The sequence below is a fragment of the Plutella xylostella genome, chromosome 31 (assembly GCF_932276165.1).
Source record: "Plutella xylostella chromosome 31, ilPluXylo3.1, whole genome shotgun sequence".
Taxonomy (NCBI): domain Eukaryota; kingdom Metazoa; phylum Arthropoda; class Insecta; order Lepidoptera; family Plutellidae; genus Plutella; species Plutella xylostella.
This window is the reverse complement of record NC_064011.1, coordinates 2,247,016-2,265,461: the sequence shown is the minus strand read 5'-3', so window position 1 is coordinate 2,265,461 and position 18,446 is coordinate 2,247,016. Positions and strand designations below refer to the sequence as shown.

The 18,446-nt window shown below is 39.7% G+C and overlaps 1 protein-coding gene across 17 annotated transcripts in view; it reads right to left on the bottom strand.

Moving 5' to 3' along the window:
• LOC105391331 (serine/threonine-protein kinase MARK2) overlaps positions 1 to 18,446 on the bottom strand; it is a 132,653-nt gene that overhangs the window by 61,631 nt on the left and 52,576 nt on the right. For 11 of the 17 annotated variants that reach the window (XM_048632225.1, XM_048632228.1, XM_048632224.1 and 8 more), the window contains exons 2-3: positions 12,901 to 13,839; positions 2,052 to 2,142 (exon numbers count right to left, since the gene is read on the bottom strand). In XM_048632225.1, coding sequence (XP_048488182.1) covers positions 2,052 to 2,142; positions 12,901 to 13,707 — 898 coding nt within the window. In that variant the 5' untranslated portion in view covers positions 13,708 to 13,839. Of the gene's footprint in view, positions 1 to 2,051; positions 2,143 to 12,900; positions 13,840 to 13,917; positions 14,408 to 18,446 lie in introns of those variants that run through there. The other 6 variants (XM_048632239.1, XM_048632235.1, XM_048632237.1 and 3 more) reach the window with 2 other exon arrangements.

Genomic DNA, 18,446 nt, shown 5'->3' with positions numbered 1-18,446 from the left:
TAGTGTAAAGTTTGCTCAAACGACAAAGGCAACAAGATTTTATTTGAGAGGACCATACGCATATAGGACAGGATAGAAATGGAGAAAGACATATTGTAGCAAGTTTTCAAGAGTTTCCATTAGCTGGGTGAGATAGAGTGGAGATTACCATTAGAGGTATACCTAAGTATTAAATGTAAACAGCTCCCGTAAAAACGGGCATTGTTAGCTCTTCTCTGTAAAGAATTATACCTTTTATCGTAAAAAGTACCAAATTAAATTTCTTTCCTATTACATAAAAACTTTTAGGTAAAATCTCTCAATAACGTAACTGAAGTTAGAGAATCCTCTTATAATTTGTTCATAACTTTTATGAGCCCGATTTTTGGGGCGCATTTTGTTTGGTAACTTAATAGAAGAGTGTCATAATCTTTCAATTTAGTCGAGTCCCCTTCCAAATTATCTATTGGGGTGCACAAAAGGAGCCTCCCCGAGTGACGTATAGTGACGTATCAACTGAACTTTGAATACCTCCGTCGCACCCTGGGCACCTGGGCAGTCAGCGACTGACGCTATTCCGACTATCCAATAATTTCACCACGTTGATAAACCTTAAACTAGCTCTAGTCTAGTGTTTGTCAGCGACACGCTAAGAAAAAGATGACATTCCAAACCCACCATCCGTTTCTGGACTCACATTTAACATTTAAACCCTATTCTCGATTTAGGGGCGCAAAACCCCAATAAAACCCCAACCACTCACCCAGAACCTAACCACCACCACACACAGGTTAATTGACCCGGTTCCACTTGCCAAGTTGCCAACAAGCGAGGCTGATAGAGGCAACATCACGGGCCTCGCCGTGCCAAATAGCCTGAGAGGGCGGACCAAATCGGTGGACATTCCGTTCGATTGCTAAGCCTATCGGTGTTATTTGTACCTATATTGTTATGTAACTGGTGTAATGTTTAAGTGAGTTTTCTTGAGAGCTTCTCGCTTTAGATTGCGGTCCGGATCATAGGTGTTTGTTGAACCTATTGGACTTTTAGGCCACTTCTAGGGCCATAAAGGTATAAATACTGATCTTAAACATGCCAAACATATATAAAATAGAACCATTTACACACATATTCGTATAAGAGCTTATATTCACATATTTATTCACGGGCCCTGATAAACGTCCGAAACATGGCGTAACCCCCAAATACATACCATCAGTAAAAAAACGTAGCAATAAACCTCTTACTGCCCCGCAAGAGAGTGCGTAAATTCAGGAGTATTTATATTTATGGTAGGTCCATCGCAGAGTTATCCCTAAAGCCGTATAAAGTAACATCGAGGCTCTTCCCAACACATTTATACTTATTCCAACTGCCTGAAAGCGGCTTTGCGTGAGTTGTGCAATAGTTGTCAAAGACGACTTTCTGCGCTGAAACTTCGCAGACTGTGATGTTTAGACTTCTACCCTCCCTAAGTTCAGTGGCCAGCAATGAATTTTGAGCTCACTATGGTCATTCAAAAAGTTTACCTCGGCGATTGTCAAGTTATTACACGGCAGCAGAAAACGCCGCATATTTTCTGGCCAATTAAATTTTAAGTTAGTCTATCTACCTGAATATAATTAGGTACTTGTTACAATTAGAGACTGTCGTATCCTACGCTACGCTCTAGGATGCCCTCTAGCCCGCTGGACTTTACACAGGCAGCCGGTAGGTAGTGTAACTAGTAAACGTGCCGATTGTGCGATAATTCTCGTAATTTCTTTCGTCGATGTAGAGAGTGACCCCCCTGTAACCTGATGTATTTTATCCTCAGTAAAGTCACGGTAGTATGATGGTATCCTCACCTGTGTGGGGCTCCTCGGCTGTGCAAGTGCGCGAGGAGACCCCGGTGCCCTAGCTAGTGGTAGCCGGCAGTAGTAGAATCAGAATGCCTTGAGAGAGGTTCGCTAAACAAGACGTGACATCTTCGTCGCGCTCTCTCACAACGGAGAAATTTTGTCACGTCTTGTCTTGCGGCTCGTGCTAGATATACCGATGGTAGTGTATAGCTATATAAGTGGTGTGCTCACCTATGTGTGGCTCCTCGGTGGTGCGCGAGCGCGAGGAGACGCGCGTACTGGACGATGCGCCGCCCGCCCCGGCCGACGACTCGGACGCGCTCTGTGAAGTCAAAGTCAAAGTTAAAGTCAAAGTGGGTTTATTTATTTATTTATTTATAAACACTTTATTGTACATTATAAAGTTACAATTAATAAAAGGTGAAGAACATTAAAAGAAAACTAACAATGTACAAAGGCGGGCTTATTGCCAAAAAGCAATTTCTTCCAGCCAACCCTTGTTAGGTTGGGAGAAGAGGACATTAACGCTTTCAATCAATTAATAGCACAATAAAATATAAACAAAAATTTAGCCTATCAGTATTTCTTAATCTTACTTAAACCTACCTACAAAATATGCATAACTATAGTACAATAGGTTACTTATACACTCGCGAGCTACATACGAAATAGTTCCACCTGCCATTGCCGTTCCATATTATGAGGATATACGGGTGGTAACATAAGTAGGGATAAAAGGGGTGCATGTAATAAGTTATTACAAGGAACGAGCGACAGATTTTGGCACGATGTTACTAGTACAAGAAGATTGCCAACGGGTTCGGCGACGATCTGAAGTCTTTACTTAAAAAAACTTTATTAATTATCGAAAATAGGGGTCTTAAATAAAAGGGCCTAATCCGTTACTGGTGTTACAAACTTCCTAATACCTTTTCTTGCTCATATATTTTGTGTCCAAACTTTTATATAAAATCAGTGCGCCCTTAGCTTTACTAAAATCGATTGTGCGCCTCCACAATCGCTTTAAATATCCGCTGTTACACACAACAAGAAACTAGGTAATGCTACCCACATACTACAAGGTACACACATGTAACAAGTAAACTACATAGTAACATCTTGTAACCCACACAACACACAACGCAAGTTCTTATCTCAATCGCGATTCGACTTGCGTGTTCGCACGTCATACTTACTGCAACTAATACACTTATTTATAACAATTATCACTACCATAAATAAGTGCCGTAATTTACAGAGTTTTTCCAAAGAGTTTCAATGAGAAAATGCCGTTTTTTGCAACAAGTATAGCCACATGGATTTCTAAAACCAACGTGGACACTTATGGTATACATTTTATATGGTAAAAGAAAGTGTTTATACCTATATAGTTAAATCTAGGTAGCTTGTGAGATTCGCGTCGGTACGGGTGCATTATAGATGTCGATAAACTCGTTTAATTAAAAATCACAGGGCCGTATTAATCGTGAACTACGATAAAGTTACCTAAATTATCTACGTCGTCGACAACAGACCAAACAACGTGCAGTAGGGACAGGCATACATAATACAAAATAACTTATATCAAAACATTCAACACACAGAATATGGCAGGATTTAAAATAAAACACTTCTAATCTTCAGTAATGTTCACAATTTCATGTAAACCTTGGGGTCTCTTTGAAGTAGGTAATTTCAAACAATGATTGAACTCTGAGCCCCGAATAGCTATTTACAGAAAGCCGGATTAGAAGGGAAGGCTTTACTAATTGGATTGAAATATTACCGCGTTTAGTAAGTTCATAGAAAACATGTTAAGCCCACTGAACAAGGGACAGTTAGGCAGCGTTCCCACTACGCCGGACCGGCAGATCTGCCGAAAACCGGACTACGGACAGAGTGTTCACATTACATCGGATCCCGGAAGAAATTCAGACAGTCCTCAGTTGAATTTGGACCTGCGCGCACAATGGACGACGAATTTGTTGTGTTGTGGTGGTATCTTAATAGAAGGCAAAATAAAAGAAAACATTGGGTACACCGAGCGAGCGGGGGACAGATACCGGCACAAACTCACAAACTCGTTCACATTACTCCGGGCCCGGTCGTTCTACCGGCAATTCGTAGTGACAAAACGTTCGGTAGAAATGCCGGGCTCGGCAAAAATGCCGGACCCGGGATAATGTGAATAGCTTCATATAAATTGTACAGCCACTAGCTCTTCCGGCAGATTTACCGGCGCGGCAGATCTGCCGGTCCGGCGTAGTGGGAACGCTGCCTTACCAACTGAAATAAGACAGTCGAAAATTGCTGGAATATAGACGGAATTAACGTCAGATTAAGCAAAAGAGAAAGGAGTCTACACACCAAACCCGCCGACACAGCCCGGCGGCTTGGTGTCGGCGACCCAAACCCGCCAACCCGCCAACATGTGTCATAGGGCTGTGTCGGTGAGTGTCGGCGGCAAGAAATCAGTACAACTTTTTTAGTACTTGCACGCGCGGGTACGAGTCGCCGACATGATTCTTGAAACAAAGTCGCCGACACCAAGCCGCCGGGCTGCGTCGGCGGGTCGGCGGGTTTGGTGTGTAGACTCCTTAACAAATTAAGTAAAACATAAGTCATTGGACCACACTTAAGTTAGTTTTCTACTCTTAGGTGGACTTACTTTATGTGCTTTTTTAGTCTGAGGTATTTCATTATAAGTTACGGGCTAAGGCTGTGTTTCCAGAAGGTATACTTTTCCCCCGTTAAGGCATGCAAAACTAGCAAAATGTGATAACCGCAGCTAACATTAAATATCCTTCCACTCAAAGGTTGTCTTGAAAAAATCGCGATAAGACATAAATTTTTATATAATTGTATTTATGTGTTAGTCTATAAGTTTTGTAATTTATTTTCTGTTTGTGTACAAATAAAGAATGTGTGTGTTTCTATTTTTTTTCCTTAATCTCTAGTGTCCCACTGCTGGGCAGAACTTTCCACTTATCCCTTTCTTGGGCCTGCTCACACCATTCCGTGCTAAAATTGTCCAGGTCGTCCCGCCATCTCCTTTTTGGTCTGCCTCTGCGCCGGCGGCCGTTGTTGGTGTGTGTGTAAGAATATGTTATTCTATTCTAACTCGGTCGGCGGCGAACAGTTCGACTACTGCGATCGCAGCCGTCCACAGTGAAAGACTGATTGAAACAATACGGTTTGCACAATAGCCGTACATTCAACCGCAAGGTAATGCGACCCCACGGAAGTACGCTATAGATATCGAATTTGTATTCAATTTCATTGCGTACATTGTTACCTACTTATAGTACCCAAAGTCTGTTTTAAAATTTCAGATACTAAATTGGCAAATTCTGAACGGTTCATCAACAGTCGATTGTCCCGCGATTAAGTGACGTATCGTTGTACTGGCGGGACCATCGACTGTTGATGAACCATAAAAAATCTGTCAATTTAGTATCTGCGATTAAATAACAGACTTTACTTATTTATAAGTACACCTTTTAACTAATTGACAGAAACATCTTCAGTTAGAGATCGTTCTTAGCGACAAGATATTGAGCATTGTTCCTCACCATCCATTCGATTCGGTGCCCAAAGTTACATTGAACTCTATTGTATAACTCGCTATTGTCAAAACACACCGACAATGGTGAGAAATTAGCCCGTAACTTGTGTAATTTGTTAAAACATATTTACAAACATAATTTAACAGGTCAACTTTCAAGAAAACAAAAAACTAATTCAACATATCATGCTTATGCTGAAAAATATCACATTTGATTCGACGGCTTATAGGCAGACAGATTACAAACTTGATAATTAATCCTTCTTACTTATCGGCCTGGAAAAAAAACTTACTAACGGGAGCTTACACTACGACTATGTGTCAAAACTACACGACGCCATTTTTTCTACTCCACCAGTCCATGTCCAGCATGAGAACCTAAAGAGAGATATCATGTGCCTTTGTCGAAGTAGCGACCATCCGAATAACAGATAAGAGCTTCCAACCGACCAAAAGCTACTCAGCTTACCCCATAGCGACCGGGCTGTAAACACCACCTATGAAGACCTACGTCGTTTCGCTAATATTCAGATCGCGTCTACCAATAGCAACCACGCAGCGTACAGCGCGCACCAATAGCAACCAAGCAGCACAGAGCTTCCACCACTAGCAACCCTACTGCACAGAGCTCCCACCAACAGCTCTCGCACAGCACCAATAGTGACCGGGCCGAACACACCACCTATGAAGACCTACGTCGTATTGCTGAGATTCAGTATTCAGATCACGCCGACCAATAGCAACCGTACAGCATAGAGGGCGCACCAATAGAGAGCCTGCAGCATAGAAGTGCGTCATAGAGCGCGACCATTAGCGAGAAACCGCGCTACAATAGCAACATAGCAGCACAGAACGCGCACCAATAGTATTCTTGATGCATAGAGCGCAGATTCTGAGAGCACCAATAGCAACCCTACAGCAAAGAGCTCACACCATCAGCTCTCGCCCAGCACAGAGCACACATCGCACCTCTTGCAGCGCGCACTCGGACACGCCGTACAGCCGCTTGATGTCGGCCATGGCTCTGGCGCGGCGCTGGCGCCACAGCCGCGTCAGGAACACCGGCGCCAGCAACAGCTCCCACCAACAGCTCTCGCGCATCACCGGCACAGCACGTACCTCGACAAGCGCGTACTCGGACACGCCGTACAGCCGCTTGATGTCGGCCATGGCTCTGGCGCGGCGCCGGCGCCACAGCCGCGTCAGGAACACCGGCGCCAGCAGCGGCAGGTAGCGCTGCCGCATCGTGCGCGGGTTTATTGTGACGGGGGCACTTCACGCGGTGGTGGCAACCCTGGCTGACGGGCCAGGCGAGTGCGAGGCGGGATCTTCGTTTGGTTTTTGGTGATGTAGCAGCAGGAAACCGGTTTGTGGCAACCCTAGCTGAAATGCCAGGAGCGCGACGCGATATTGTTTGGTTTTTTGTTGATAGTGTTCTTTTTTTAAATATTTTCAATTTAGTAGTTTATTAGGTTTACACTAATTAAATACAGTTCAATATAAACACTGCACTTATTGTCTTGAGTTTAAAACAGCAACGTCACTTTATATAAAAGTAAAGTACTTATACAAAACGAAGGATCTAAGAACGGTGGTGAAAATTTACCCTTTTTTAGTAACAACAACAACAACCGAAGTGTCAATAATTCGTATTTTTTTATGAATAGTAATACGTACAAGTTGGATTCATTGAATGGTTTCGATACTATTAGGTAAACCTGTAAAATTAGCACTTCGTAATACAGTGTCACTTAGCTTTTAACATGTTGTCAACTTATATCATTAGTTGTCAACTGATACGACATCTGACAAGGGTATGACAGATACAAACATGAAAACTGTATTTATATGAAAAGGCAACATCCAATGTTGTCACTAATATCACAAATATACGAGTACCTTTCAGGTATATTTGTTTGATAATAGTAAATAAAGTATGGCTAGTTTAAAGACACTGCATTATAATTTTAAAACTACTACATAAATTAAGCATAAACTGTCAAATGCCCTTTAAACAACGTCAGATTAAACAAGGAACTAAAACGAATCAAAAATTCACCAACCAAATCATTACAAACCAAAAATCGAAATTCAAAAATAGAACGCTAATGTTTTTATCGCGAATTTACTCTATTCTTAGCGGCCGGCGCTTTCCCGTCACACGGCAGACGCGAAACCTTTTACCCGATTCGTTGTTACGCATTCGATTATTTCATTTGTTATTTATTCGATTCACTTATTCGATCCTTGTCTCTCGGACAGGGGATGCCGACCACCGGTGTGATACTGACAGCATGACGAGCCCATCGGGACGAATACACCATTTTGGTGGAAGTGATTTGAGGGCTTAGGCGAGAGTAACCACGAAACATACCGTCGGAGAACTTGAAGTTAAGCAGGACTAAAGTGTGAAACGCAGCGTTGTGATTGGCTGACTTGTCACTAAGCTGCAAAGTTCACGCTTATGTAACGTTTACTGAAGTGACCGCGAAAAACGACCCGCGTAAAAAGACTTCGGCTTTTAAATTTAATGTATCGTCAACTTTTGAGGCAAAGCAGTGCTGCCGCAGCACTAGTTCTCTATATAATCTAGTCTTTCTATCTGTCTGCTGTATTATAATGTCATGTGTTTATCATTACCTAATCGAGATGTCGAGTGTTGATATTATGTCAAAGGAGCAAATATTAGCACAGCTACTTACTGCCGAGATCGACCATAGCTTATCACTGGTAGAGGATAACAGCTACATTAGGACGGCAGATTCACATCTCCCCAAACCCCGTGTCCTGTCCACGGCTCTCTATAAACAACACGTCAGTACCTACTGAAGCCTGAAAGCGAACGCCTGAACGCTTCGTAACCCAGATCGCGTTTATAACGGTATAGCGCGGGCCACGGTTATAAGGCTCGCACTGTACAAAGCTAAGCTATGCTATCTGTTCTCGTATTGTATTCTTCTTTATTTGTGAGCGTGTAAAGCCACGTTCACAGTAGGATAACTGGGAGGAAGGACTAAGTTAGCGGCGTTTCGATTTAGTATATGCAGAGTATTCACGGTTTGCTAGTTTTGCGCTCACTCTACGAAATTTGCAGCGTTAGTATGCTTTGGGTCAATATATTCTTTCCGATGGCTGGTTTTTAGATAAGGTAGTTTCTCTATAGGTACGGTCAAGTGCAGAGAAACCTGACCCCCCCTCTCATAGTAACAATGCTTCTGAGGGGGGTCAGGTTTATCTGCCTCTTACTATACCTATCATACAAGTTGGTTTCGATATAGACCTATAGCAGAATAACTTCGGTGGATGAGCAGATCGAGTTTGATCGCGGTAACTGATGATAGGGCAGTGTTTCAAGGGCTTTTAAATATTGTTATGTTTTGAAATATTGCAAGGTTTTAATTGGGAGAGCAGTGGATGGTGTAGTAATTAAAGACTTCGCTCATTAGAGAAAGAGGCTTACATATTATGCCCAGTTTCTAACTTGAAATTTCTCGGTAAGCACAACATGATTATGGAATGCAGCTCTGTCATTGGCTGAACGGATATGCTGAACAAGTCTTAAGTTTTGCTGCTTTACATTAACTTAAATCAGACATTGAGCATTAAACACTTGGCCAAATCTGGCTAGAGGTGGAAACACGTGCGAAGGATCAAACATACTTAATAAAGACAATACTCTTCTTTTTCTTTAATAATATTGCGAGTCGTATGTCACTAGTTGGTGATAAAAACCATCATGATGCTGTTAAATTTGGAATATTTTTGGTTACATTTTGGAAACACTAGACTGCAAACTAACTAACCTTCAATAATTATGCACGCATGCAAGTCATAGTTTAATTTTAGACAAATATTTAGCAAGCAGCCCATTTAGACATGGGTTTGTTGATCCATCACGTTCTTAGTGGAAACGAATAAACACGATGTAATGTGCAACCCACCTTTATTTACTAAGCTATAAAGGTATACCTTAGTCAGCCTTCGCACCTGCAAGGTCGAGGGCATATAAGTGGCAAGGCAACACTTCCTGGGAGAGTCCTATGTCCACCAGAGGACCCTTAGGTATTTATGTACAGATGAAACTGCTATATCGTACCTAGGCATACTATGTTAGTTTAATTTATCTTAATTTAAATCGAAACCGTATAATAGTTTTACCTATGTGTTCGAATTTACACGTAATTCAGCAAATTTTGCACTCATTTGTATAAGTACTATACAACATCACGACCCATCACGTCCCCACTGCTGAGGCACGGGTCTCCTTCCAATGAATGAATACCTACTATAGATACATGGAAAATAAGAAGTTTACACAAAATAAACAGACGCTCTTTACTAGTTCTCATGCGTTCGCTTTACGCAATTCTGTCAATGAGAGAGATTACACAAGTGACTTGTCTACTTCAATGAATGCACATTGTACGACGTGGTACAGTATACAAAAAACATCACCCGTCCGCAAAACTATACTGCAAGCGAGAGCATAAAGCGACTTCGAATTCTGGTCGGTGGCAGTAAGGATAACATGGTCTGCTAACCGCAGCCGCAATTATCAATCCTTAAGATAATCCTTATCTGTCAAACTTCTGTCAGTTTTGTCAGATTTGACGGATATGGAGTGCTGCTTAAGGATTGTGCGTATTTTCAAATTTTTGGTGGTGGTAACCGGGAGAAAGTGGTAATCAACAGGGCATAGTCAGGTAACTATTTCAAGAAAACTGTTAAATAGCATTTGGGTGCTTAGTTGTTGAGCTTACCTTACATTACAGTATCACAACAACTTGTGTGAACAAGTGAATGTGTGTTCAAGAATGACAATGATTTCGGGTGAAAGTTTTTATTTTTAAACAATCGAGTGAATTTTTTGAGGATGTTACGTACACTACAAATTTTATTATGCAATGTGATGAGGGTTGTGTATGTCATTCGACATTTTGCCTCGCTTAGAAAACCCCTTTAGCATAAGGCGTAGTTTTTTACTCTCAGATACTAAATCGACAGATTCTGAACGGTTCATCAACAGTCGATTGTCCCGCCAATTAGAACGATACGTCACTTAATCGCGATACAATCGACTGTTGATGAACCGTTCAGTATCTGTCAATTTAGTATCTGAGATTAAAAAACAGACTTTAGATCATTCAGATACAAATATTCAGTAACCATACCTGCACCATCGGACAGCAGTGAGTCGTACAACAACTCACTCGGATATCACGCGAGCTGCGAGTGAATCGACACATGTTCCTAAAGTTCTTCCTCATCACACTCTCTAGTTTCATGACTTCGTCAATAATGTTATACTTAAAGTCATCTGGGTACAGACACGCCGTCATTAACTTTTGCAATTTTTTCAAAAAATAAGATTTTTATGGTAAACGTTTCCCCACTCAGCGCGTGCTATGGACAAAGTTAGCCGTGTCCACATCGCTCGTTCACAATCACAAATTAATTATGTTTACCGTGAGTATATATGTACTTTTAATTATTGTATGATATTATATATTGTATGATCATTGCAAGTCCCACAAATACTATGCGCTAAAAATATTATAATCGGTAAAGACAATCCAAAATCGGATACTACTCGCGATGGCCAGCGCTGAACTAGCCAAACTTCGGGGAATCCGACCAAATGCAAATCAGATAACATAATCTAATAAACTTGATATTGACCGAATAAATGTTATGCCTCTTCAACCCTTTAGTTACCTAATCCCGCTATGGCCGCAATACATAATTAAATAAATGCTCAACGAAATCCGAAATTAATTCCTTAAATTATGAATGAGCACGTAGTACGTAGGAACTTTTGATCGATCAATCAAAACATATGGATCCCTAAAAAAGTTATAATCCATTCGAATATGTAATTTACGTTACCTTTATTTAAACATTTGTGACTTACACACTCGCGTAGGTATAAATTTCACTGCTTATTACCTGCGAACAAAAATGTCAAAATTAGTAATGTTTTGTACTTAGGGGTTACATAAATTACTCCACATACAATCGCGAACAATGAAAAAGTTCCACCAATAATATGCAGAATCCTCTGCTCTGGGATTGGGTAAATTGTCGTGACATGACGCACAAAGCCGGGTCGGCTAAATAAGGAAAAGTCTAGGAAGAAGAAGAAGAAATTGGTTAGGATATTCTGATCAGCTGTTAAATGTTCATCAATATTGCAGACGGCGCGCGGCGTTATCCTAGCCTTTTCCGTTTAAGAGTAATTTTGTGCCATGTCACTGGAACTTTTTCATTGCTCGTGAATGTACATACAGTAGGTACATACAGTAGGTACTTACATAAGTAAACAAACATAAACAATAGACGCTAAATATAATTGGCGCGAGCGACCTTCGCGGCCGTTGCCTTTAAAACTATGACTAATAGTCACAAGTTATTTATTTATACGAATTGAGCTATAACGTATTGGTATAGGTACTCATAATTTAACGTTTCTTTATTTAAAAACATATGTTGCCTGTGTGAATTTAATTCAACTTAGTAAATAAAACTTAGCCAACGCCTGACAATCATGTACCTAAGTTATATCATAAGTAATTTTGTTACTAGATGTATTGGGGTTATTTATATCATTGACTCTTGTGGCATACATAGCTCCCTAAAATATTGTTATGGTTAGTTATTGTATGTACCTATCAGAAATGTATACGTGATAGAGTAAAATTGGAAAGTCACGTTAAGTTTTAATATATTAGTTTGGTCTACAATCTACACAGACGTCACCATTTTTATATTGATAGAAAAAATATTATTCGCTTCGTACTTTTCATAGTAAACACAGTACAGTAGCTCATAAACTTAGAATTGTTATACTAGTCTGACTTATTTTTATAATGCAATACCAGTACAACAATACATCACCACCTTATTATAATAATTAACCTTATGAAAGTTTAACTACGAGTCACTTTGCCGTCGTAATAATGCCATCCTAAATAATTTGCCGATGGCACTAATTAAGTTAAAACCGCAGCACATATTTATCCGAGCATAAAAATGTGGTAGCCGTGTTCAGCCACAATACAAATACGTACAATCCAAATATAAACATACCTACTTTGGTACGTTAGAATTACCAACATTACCATTATTTTACAGCACAACCTCTCTATGTTTTGATCCGATTATTTTCCTAACACACAACCGAACCAAACCAACTATTTAGTACATGTTGTTACAATGACATATTCATATTTTTATGCATATAAATATGTACTTTCTTTACCTATTGTAATTTTACGGTCTTATGAATACCTAGGTTTCAGAGTAGCAAGATACCCAAAATATTGTCTTTGATAAACCTACACAATGATGTCGATTCTGAAGGCACGAATTCTCCCTTTTAAAATTCGACTCTATTAATTTGACAGCTCTAAAATTAGAATCTGTGCCTTCAGAACCGACATCATTATTCCTCTACTGCAACTCAACCAATCATCTCAAGACAATCACTTTATACGCTCACGAGACACTCACTCATACCTGGTTGACAGACGACCGTGGTGACGTCACAGCCTTCGGAGACGACGGCTCGGGCGCGCGGTGCTCCGCTAGCACCTTGTGCTCATGCTTGGTCCCCACCACGGAATTCTTCATCCTCTCCATCCGAGCCTGGATCGCCTTGCGACTTATCACCTTCGTTTTCTCGTCCTTCGGACCCCCATCGGCCAGTTTCCTCATCAATCTTGCTGTCGCCGCTACTGCGTGCTGCTGTGTGTCTGAATTCGTTCTCGACAGTCTAGTAGCCGGTCTGGCGACTGGAGTGGCCCCTCCTGTGCTGGATCGTGTCGATTCGTTTCTGTTGAACGGAGCCACATCGTGCTCCGTGTCAGAATCCACAGCTAAATACCCTCCACCGCCTACAGATGACACGCCAGTTCGCAGCAGATTCTCGTGTTCCGCGTATCTGACTCTTTCGTCCACTGGTAGGTCTCCGTTTTGTTGTCGTTCAAGACCTCTCTCCATCTCTCCAATCTGTCTTTCCAGTGTGCGCAACACATCGTCGGAAGGGGGCGCCACTGGGACTGGGTCGTCTGGGATCTCGATTTGTTTGAACGACTTCAGGTGTATCGGGTGGGCTCGTGTTATCTCCAGCTTCTTGGGGGCTATTCCCGCTGATGTGATCTCGTATTGAGTTCTCTGAGGGGTGGTCCTCTCTAGCATGGCTAGCGATACTGGGGACGACGGGGGGCCTCCATTGACCGAAGGCTCCTCTTCTCTTGGAGACGTCACCTTTGGAGATCGGAAGCTCTTCCGCATAAAGTCCTCTCGCGTTAATTTTCGTTCCATTTTTACTAATATTTAATCACTAATTAATACTACTCGTCCATTGTTCATCACCGACTCATGTTTTGAACTTATCACAGTTTTGCTATCACTTGCTGCTTATTTATCGCTTAATACATTAGGTCATGCGTTTATCTGTGGAATTATCTTCGTTTTATCTTCGAATTTCGACCAAGCCCTACCCACAAGCTACCTGCAGTCTATATTATTTACCGAAACAACCCGAATCGATCAAGTTGCAAACTCGATCAGAGAACTTGAGCGTGGAATAGTTCTAACAATAGAGGTGAGGTGAAGGCTTCTCCACATGCGATGGGACGTCAGAGTGACGCGTGCATTAGTCTGACGCTCGTCTGCGAGGAGCGGCAACGTCGCTCCACTGCTTTCGCAAGCCTCAATAGACGATAACAGTCAACGATCTAAAACAAGTGCACACCGACTACCGACACATATAACAATACAGACCCGCAAACTGAAGTAAATAAACCTAGAAAGTCGCATGCTCTTTTCAGGGCCCAACAAAAAGGTTACAGTTCGGTTCAAACAACTTGCAGCAAATGCACTTTTGTACCTTGTCAAACTGCCTATTCATTCTTTAAAAGATTGACAGCTCGTTAGTTTGACAAAGCACAAAAGTGCAATAGCAGCCAACTTCATAACTATCAAGTTCTTTAGACCAAACTGTACCGTATCTTAACCAATTTTTCAAAATTACTGGCAAAGATGGTTAAAGATTTTAGTATTGTATTGTGATTTTATATAGCCTTGTGTGAAGTAATGGCACCACTTAAATCAATCATGGTACGGGGGAATAGCCCACACTGCTTTGATTGTACTGAAAGATCAACTCAAGTACGCTGTGTGACGCACAGACCATTGTCATTCAGTATTGATGGCCGAGAGGCGATTAGTACAATCGATATGGACAAATATAGACCACAGCTGATGGGTCTATAATATACAGTGAAGTCGTCAAAATTTGACATGTATTTTTTTATATAATACGGATTTAACCGATAGGAATCGCAGTCGTTATCGCAACAAACATAAATTCCATAATTTTTATAAATCCATAAAGATAAAAGACGAAGACGTACCATAATATTTTTGACGAGACAACCCTTTTATAAGACCTATTCTGCAAGTACCAGGAAACAAAACAATTCGAACTATTTATCGCAAAAAATATAATAATAGCTAGACAGATTACAATTAGAGAAAAAAAGCGATTATTACGACAGTTTAGCGTGACTTGGTCACGAAATATCCGCATCACAATGACTTCAACCTTGCAGTGTCATTGATAATTCAGTTCAAAATACAAAACAAGGGATTGGAACGAGAAGTGATACGATTGCATGAAACATTACGTATGCAATAAATGCGAAGTGCGGCTTACGGAATAAGGATGTTACGAAAACTATTGATGGAAAACCATTTGCACACTATGCAAATAAAATATTTATAGACAATTAGTAAGAAATGGATGCTAACTATGTCAATTCTTCTATAAAGGAACTGAACATTAGTAGCATCAAACATTAATTTTGTCTATTCACAAATGAATACACTGAATCATAATTTGTTCACTTCTACCAAACGCGGAGTTCATTTTATACAACCATCAAGTAGTTAAGTATGTTTGCAAACAAAATGACAAAAAATACTGCACCGTATTATTCACACTATGTAATTTATCTTTAGAATGAACACTTAGAAACTCACATTAAGGACATTCAACACAGATAACGTTACTGTAGACGATGTGGTCATTACCAACTCAAACAATGTATTTAGTAAAACCTTAAAGTATAGGGAAGATAACAAAAAATATCGACGTGCAAAGAAAGGTGAGAAAATTTAAATCGATAATATTGTCGAAGACTTAGTTAAAAACTATAACTGTGGCTGCAAAACCGTAGAGACTAAAGAAATTAAAAAGAGCAGCTTTGAAGGAGGACCCGAATATCAATGATAACGCTTATTGACGTTTCCAAAAGAGCCACGATGACCAAGTGTCAAAGCAAACAGATAATCTAAGACAGCATAATCCCGAAATCCTGGGTGCGAACGGGACAGCAGATGGCCGACGATATCTGAAAAGATAGAAAGAGAACAACAGTGTTAGTAAAAGTGAAACCTGTCGACCAATCACCGAGTATCCCTTTAGCTGCACATAAAATTGTCGCCCTCGATCCACATATATCTGAAAGAGATGAAGCTACCAACACCATTGAAACAGAAATGTTTAAAGCCAAACGACACAATATGAATATTGACGATTGTGGAAATGATACCTTTTAACATAAAAGAATTAGAATAAACGATAACTCAATAATTTTCTTAGATTTGCAGGATGCAGATTTCTCATCGATCTTATTTTCATCATACTATTAGTTATTGATTGAACAAGTTTGTATATTAAAATAGTTATCCGAACGGTCTATAGTTTAGAAACAACTGCGACTAAAGATCCAGTTTTTGCTATTTATAACGTACAACAAATTAACTTGTATCCTGAAGATATAATTTTCTAATTAAGATGGTTAAAAAAAAGACGATATAGAAAGTAATCTATCAAAGGATTTAAGAAAGTAGTCGATCCGTGGTTACAGATGTGAGCCGATAAAGCAATAAAATAAATTAATCTCACAATACCATTCACCTAAAAGGATTCGGTCATTTATTAATTGGTGCTATTCATAAAAAAGAAATACTTTCTCTAATTTACAATTCTTACCTACTTCTTGCCTAGTGGTTTTTTTTTAGTATGAGAGAAAATAAAGTTAAAAGGTTCTAAGATATTAAATACTTAATAATATATAATACTAGTTAATTAATGTTGTAGGTAAATGAGAATGGGAGCTCAAAAGTACCTAATGAATTTACGGCAAACGAAATCAACAGAATCAAATAGAAAACGCGTGGAACAGTGACAGTCGATAACCTACCGTCACCTGTACCAGATAACAGATTTATTTGTTTGACCCGATCGACTGACTTATGACCTTATATGACCATACGTTCAACCGAGCCAAAGCTGAGGGTTGTAAGGACATGACATTATTCGAAGCATAAGTCGTTAGGTACTTCTTCATTTAGCTAATGGCTATGGAATATATGAATAAAACATGGTCGTTGTAAATGTTTAAACTGCACTGAAATAAAGACTGTGTACCTACTTGTATAAGGTAACATTTTATCAGTGATCTTGCCGCAAGAATTATAGCGAACGGTATAGGTACTTATATAAGTCTACGTGAATATTTTGCCAAAGGTTGTCTTGAAAAAATAGATATTAGCGATTATACCGCAATTTTTGTAGGTTACTTAGGTTATTGTGTGTGCACAAATAAAGAATATTCCATCTATCTATCTAACCACGAAACCTAATAGCATTAAACTTGACCTTACAATAATAATTACTACCCCGGTCTCTCACCACTCACAAACGTTGACAAATTAATTCAAGACTCATTCGAGCGTAACTTTTTTTTTTACTCCAAGACGGTTGAGGACATTTTCTACGGTTCACTGGTCGTATGACCATTATCTAGAGAGGTTGTAATGGTAACGATTGACTGTTAAAGATCGGCTATAAACAATACACCCTGCTTGTTGTAAGTAAAAGTCTCATTGGCTAAGATAGATAGATGGACAGACGGAAAACTAAAGTAGGTATAACACTTCTCTTTTGGCAGGGGACTAAAGGCTTTACCACTAAAAATTTAGATCAATACGGAACGCTTTTAAAACGTTATTTAACGTTTTTTTTATTGATGTATTCAACACCAAATTTGGTTTATTCAACGACAACTCTTGTCAGATTCAACGCAACAGAGATAGCAGGAAAAAAGTTTCAATTAAACCTATAACTAACTACTCAAAAACCACAATTATATTCCACTGACATTAATTATTTCACACAACATCAATTTATTTAACAGACATTAGCGCCTGTCAGAAACAGCTTTCGATGACAATTTGTTGCATTGACGTGTTTGTCGTTTGAGGAATAGCATTGCAAATTATTAATTGTAGGTAGGTACCTACATTACAAATAAATATTGAGCCATTAATAATTTACCCGTAAAGACAACATCTCAACATTGATACAGTTAATTAACATTTAGAATACTTGACAGTTGATATTTTTGATGATTAATTTAAGTATAGGAACTTAATCAACTGTCCAAGTATGCTCGAATTGCTAATGATTGCACAAGCCTTGTTTCGCTAGTATAACATCAAGTACCCATGTAAATAATTTAAAATTCACGTGTTCAATCAAACCTTGATATATCAAGTACTCAGTACAATATTACTGTGCAATTATTAAGATTAGATCCATGTGCCCACACTGTCGGTACAAGATAATTCGATTGCTCCAAAAACTCATTCAGTACGAGCAATAAAAGCATCAACAGTCAATTCAGGGTTGCCGCATTCATGTTTTATATTGTTAATATTTTATGGATAAGGTGTGGTGTCTGAATTTTAAATGTTGTACTTTATTAATATAAGTAGGTATAGATCGGAGGTTTATATGCATACTTTGATACAAAACGTAAAGGTTTTTTTCTCTAGATACATGCATAGTAGAAAAACCTGCCCGAGTTTAGTCGGCGAATCGTAACTTTAGCTTCTAACATTATATTTGATTACATCTTCCGAATACAAATGTACCTTATAAAACCCCCGTTTTTCATTACCCGTGCTTATTTTGGCGGCCGAAAACGCCT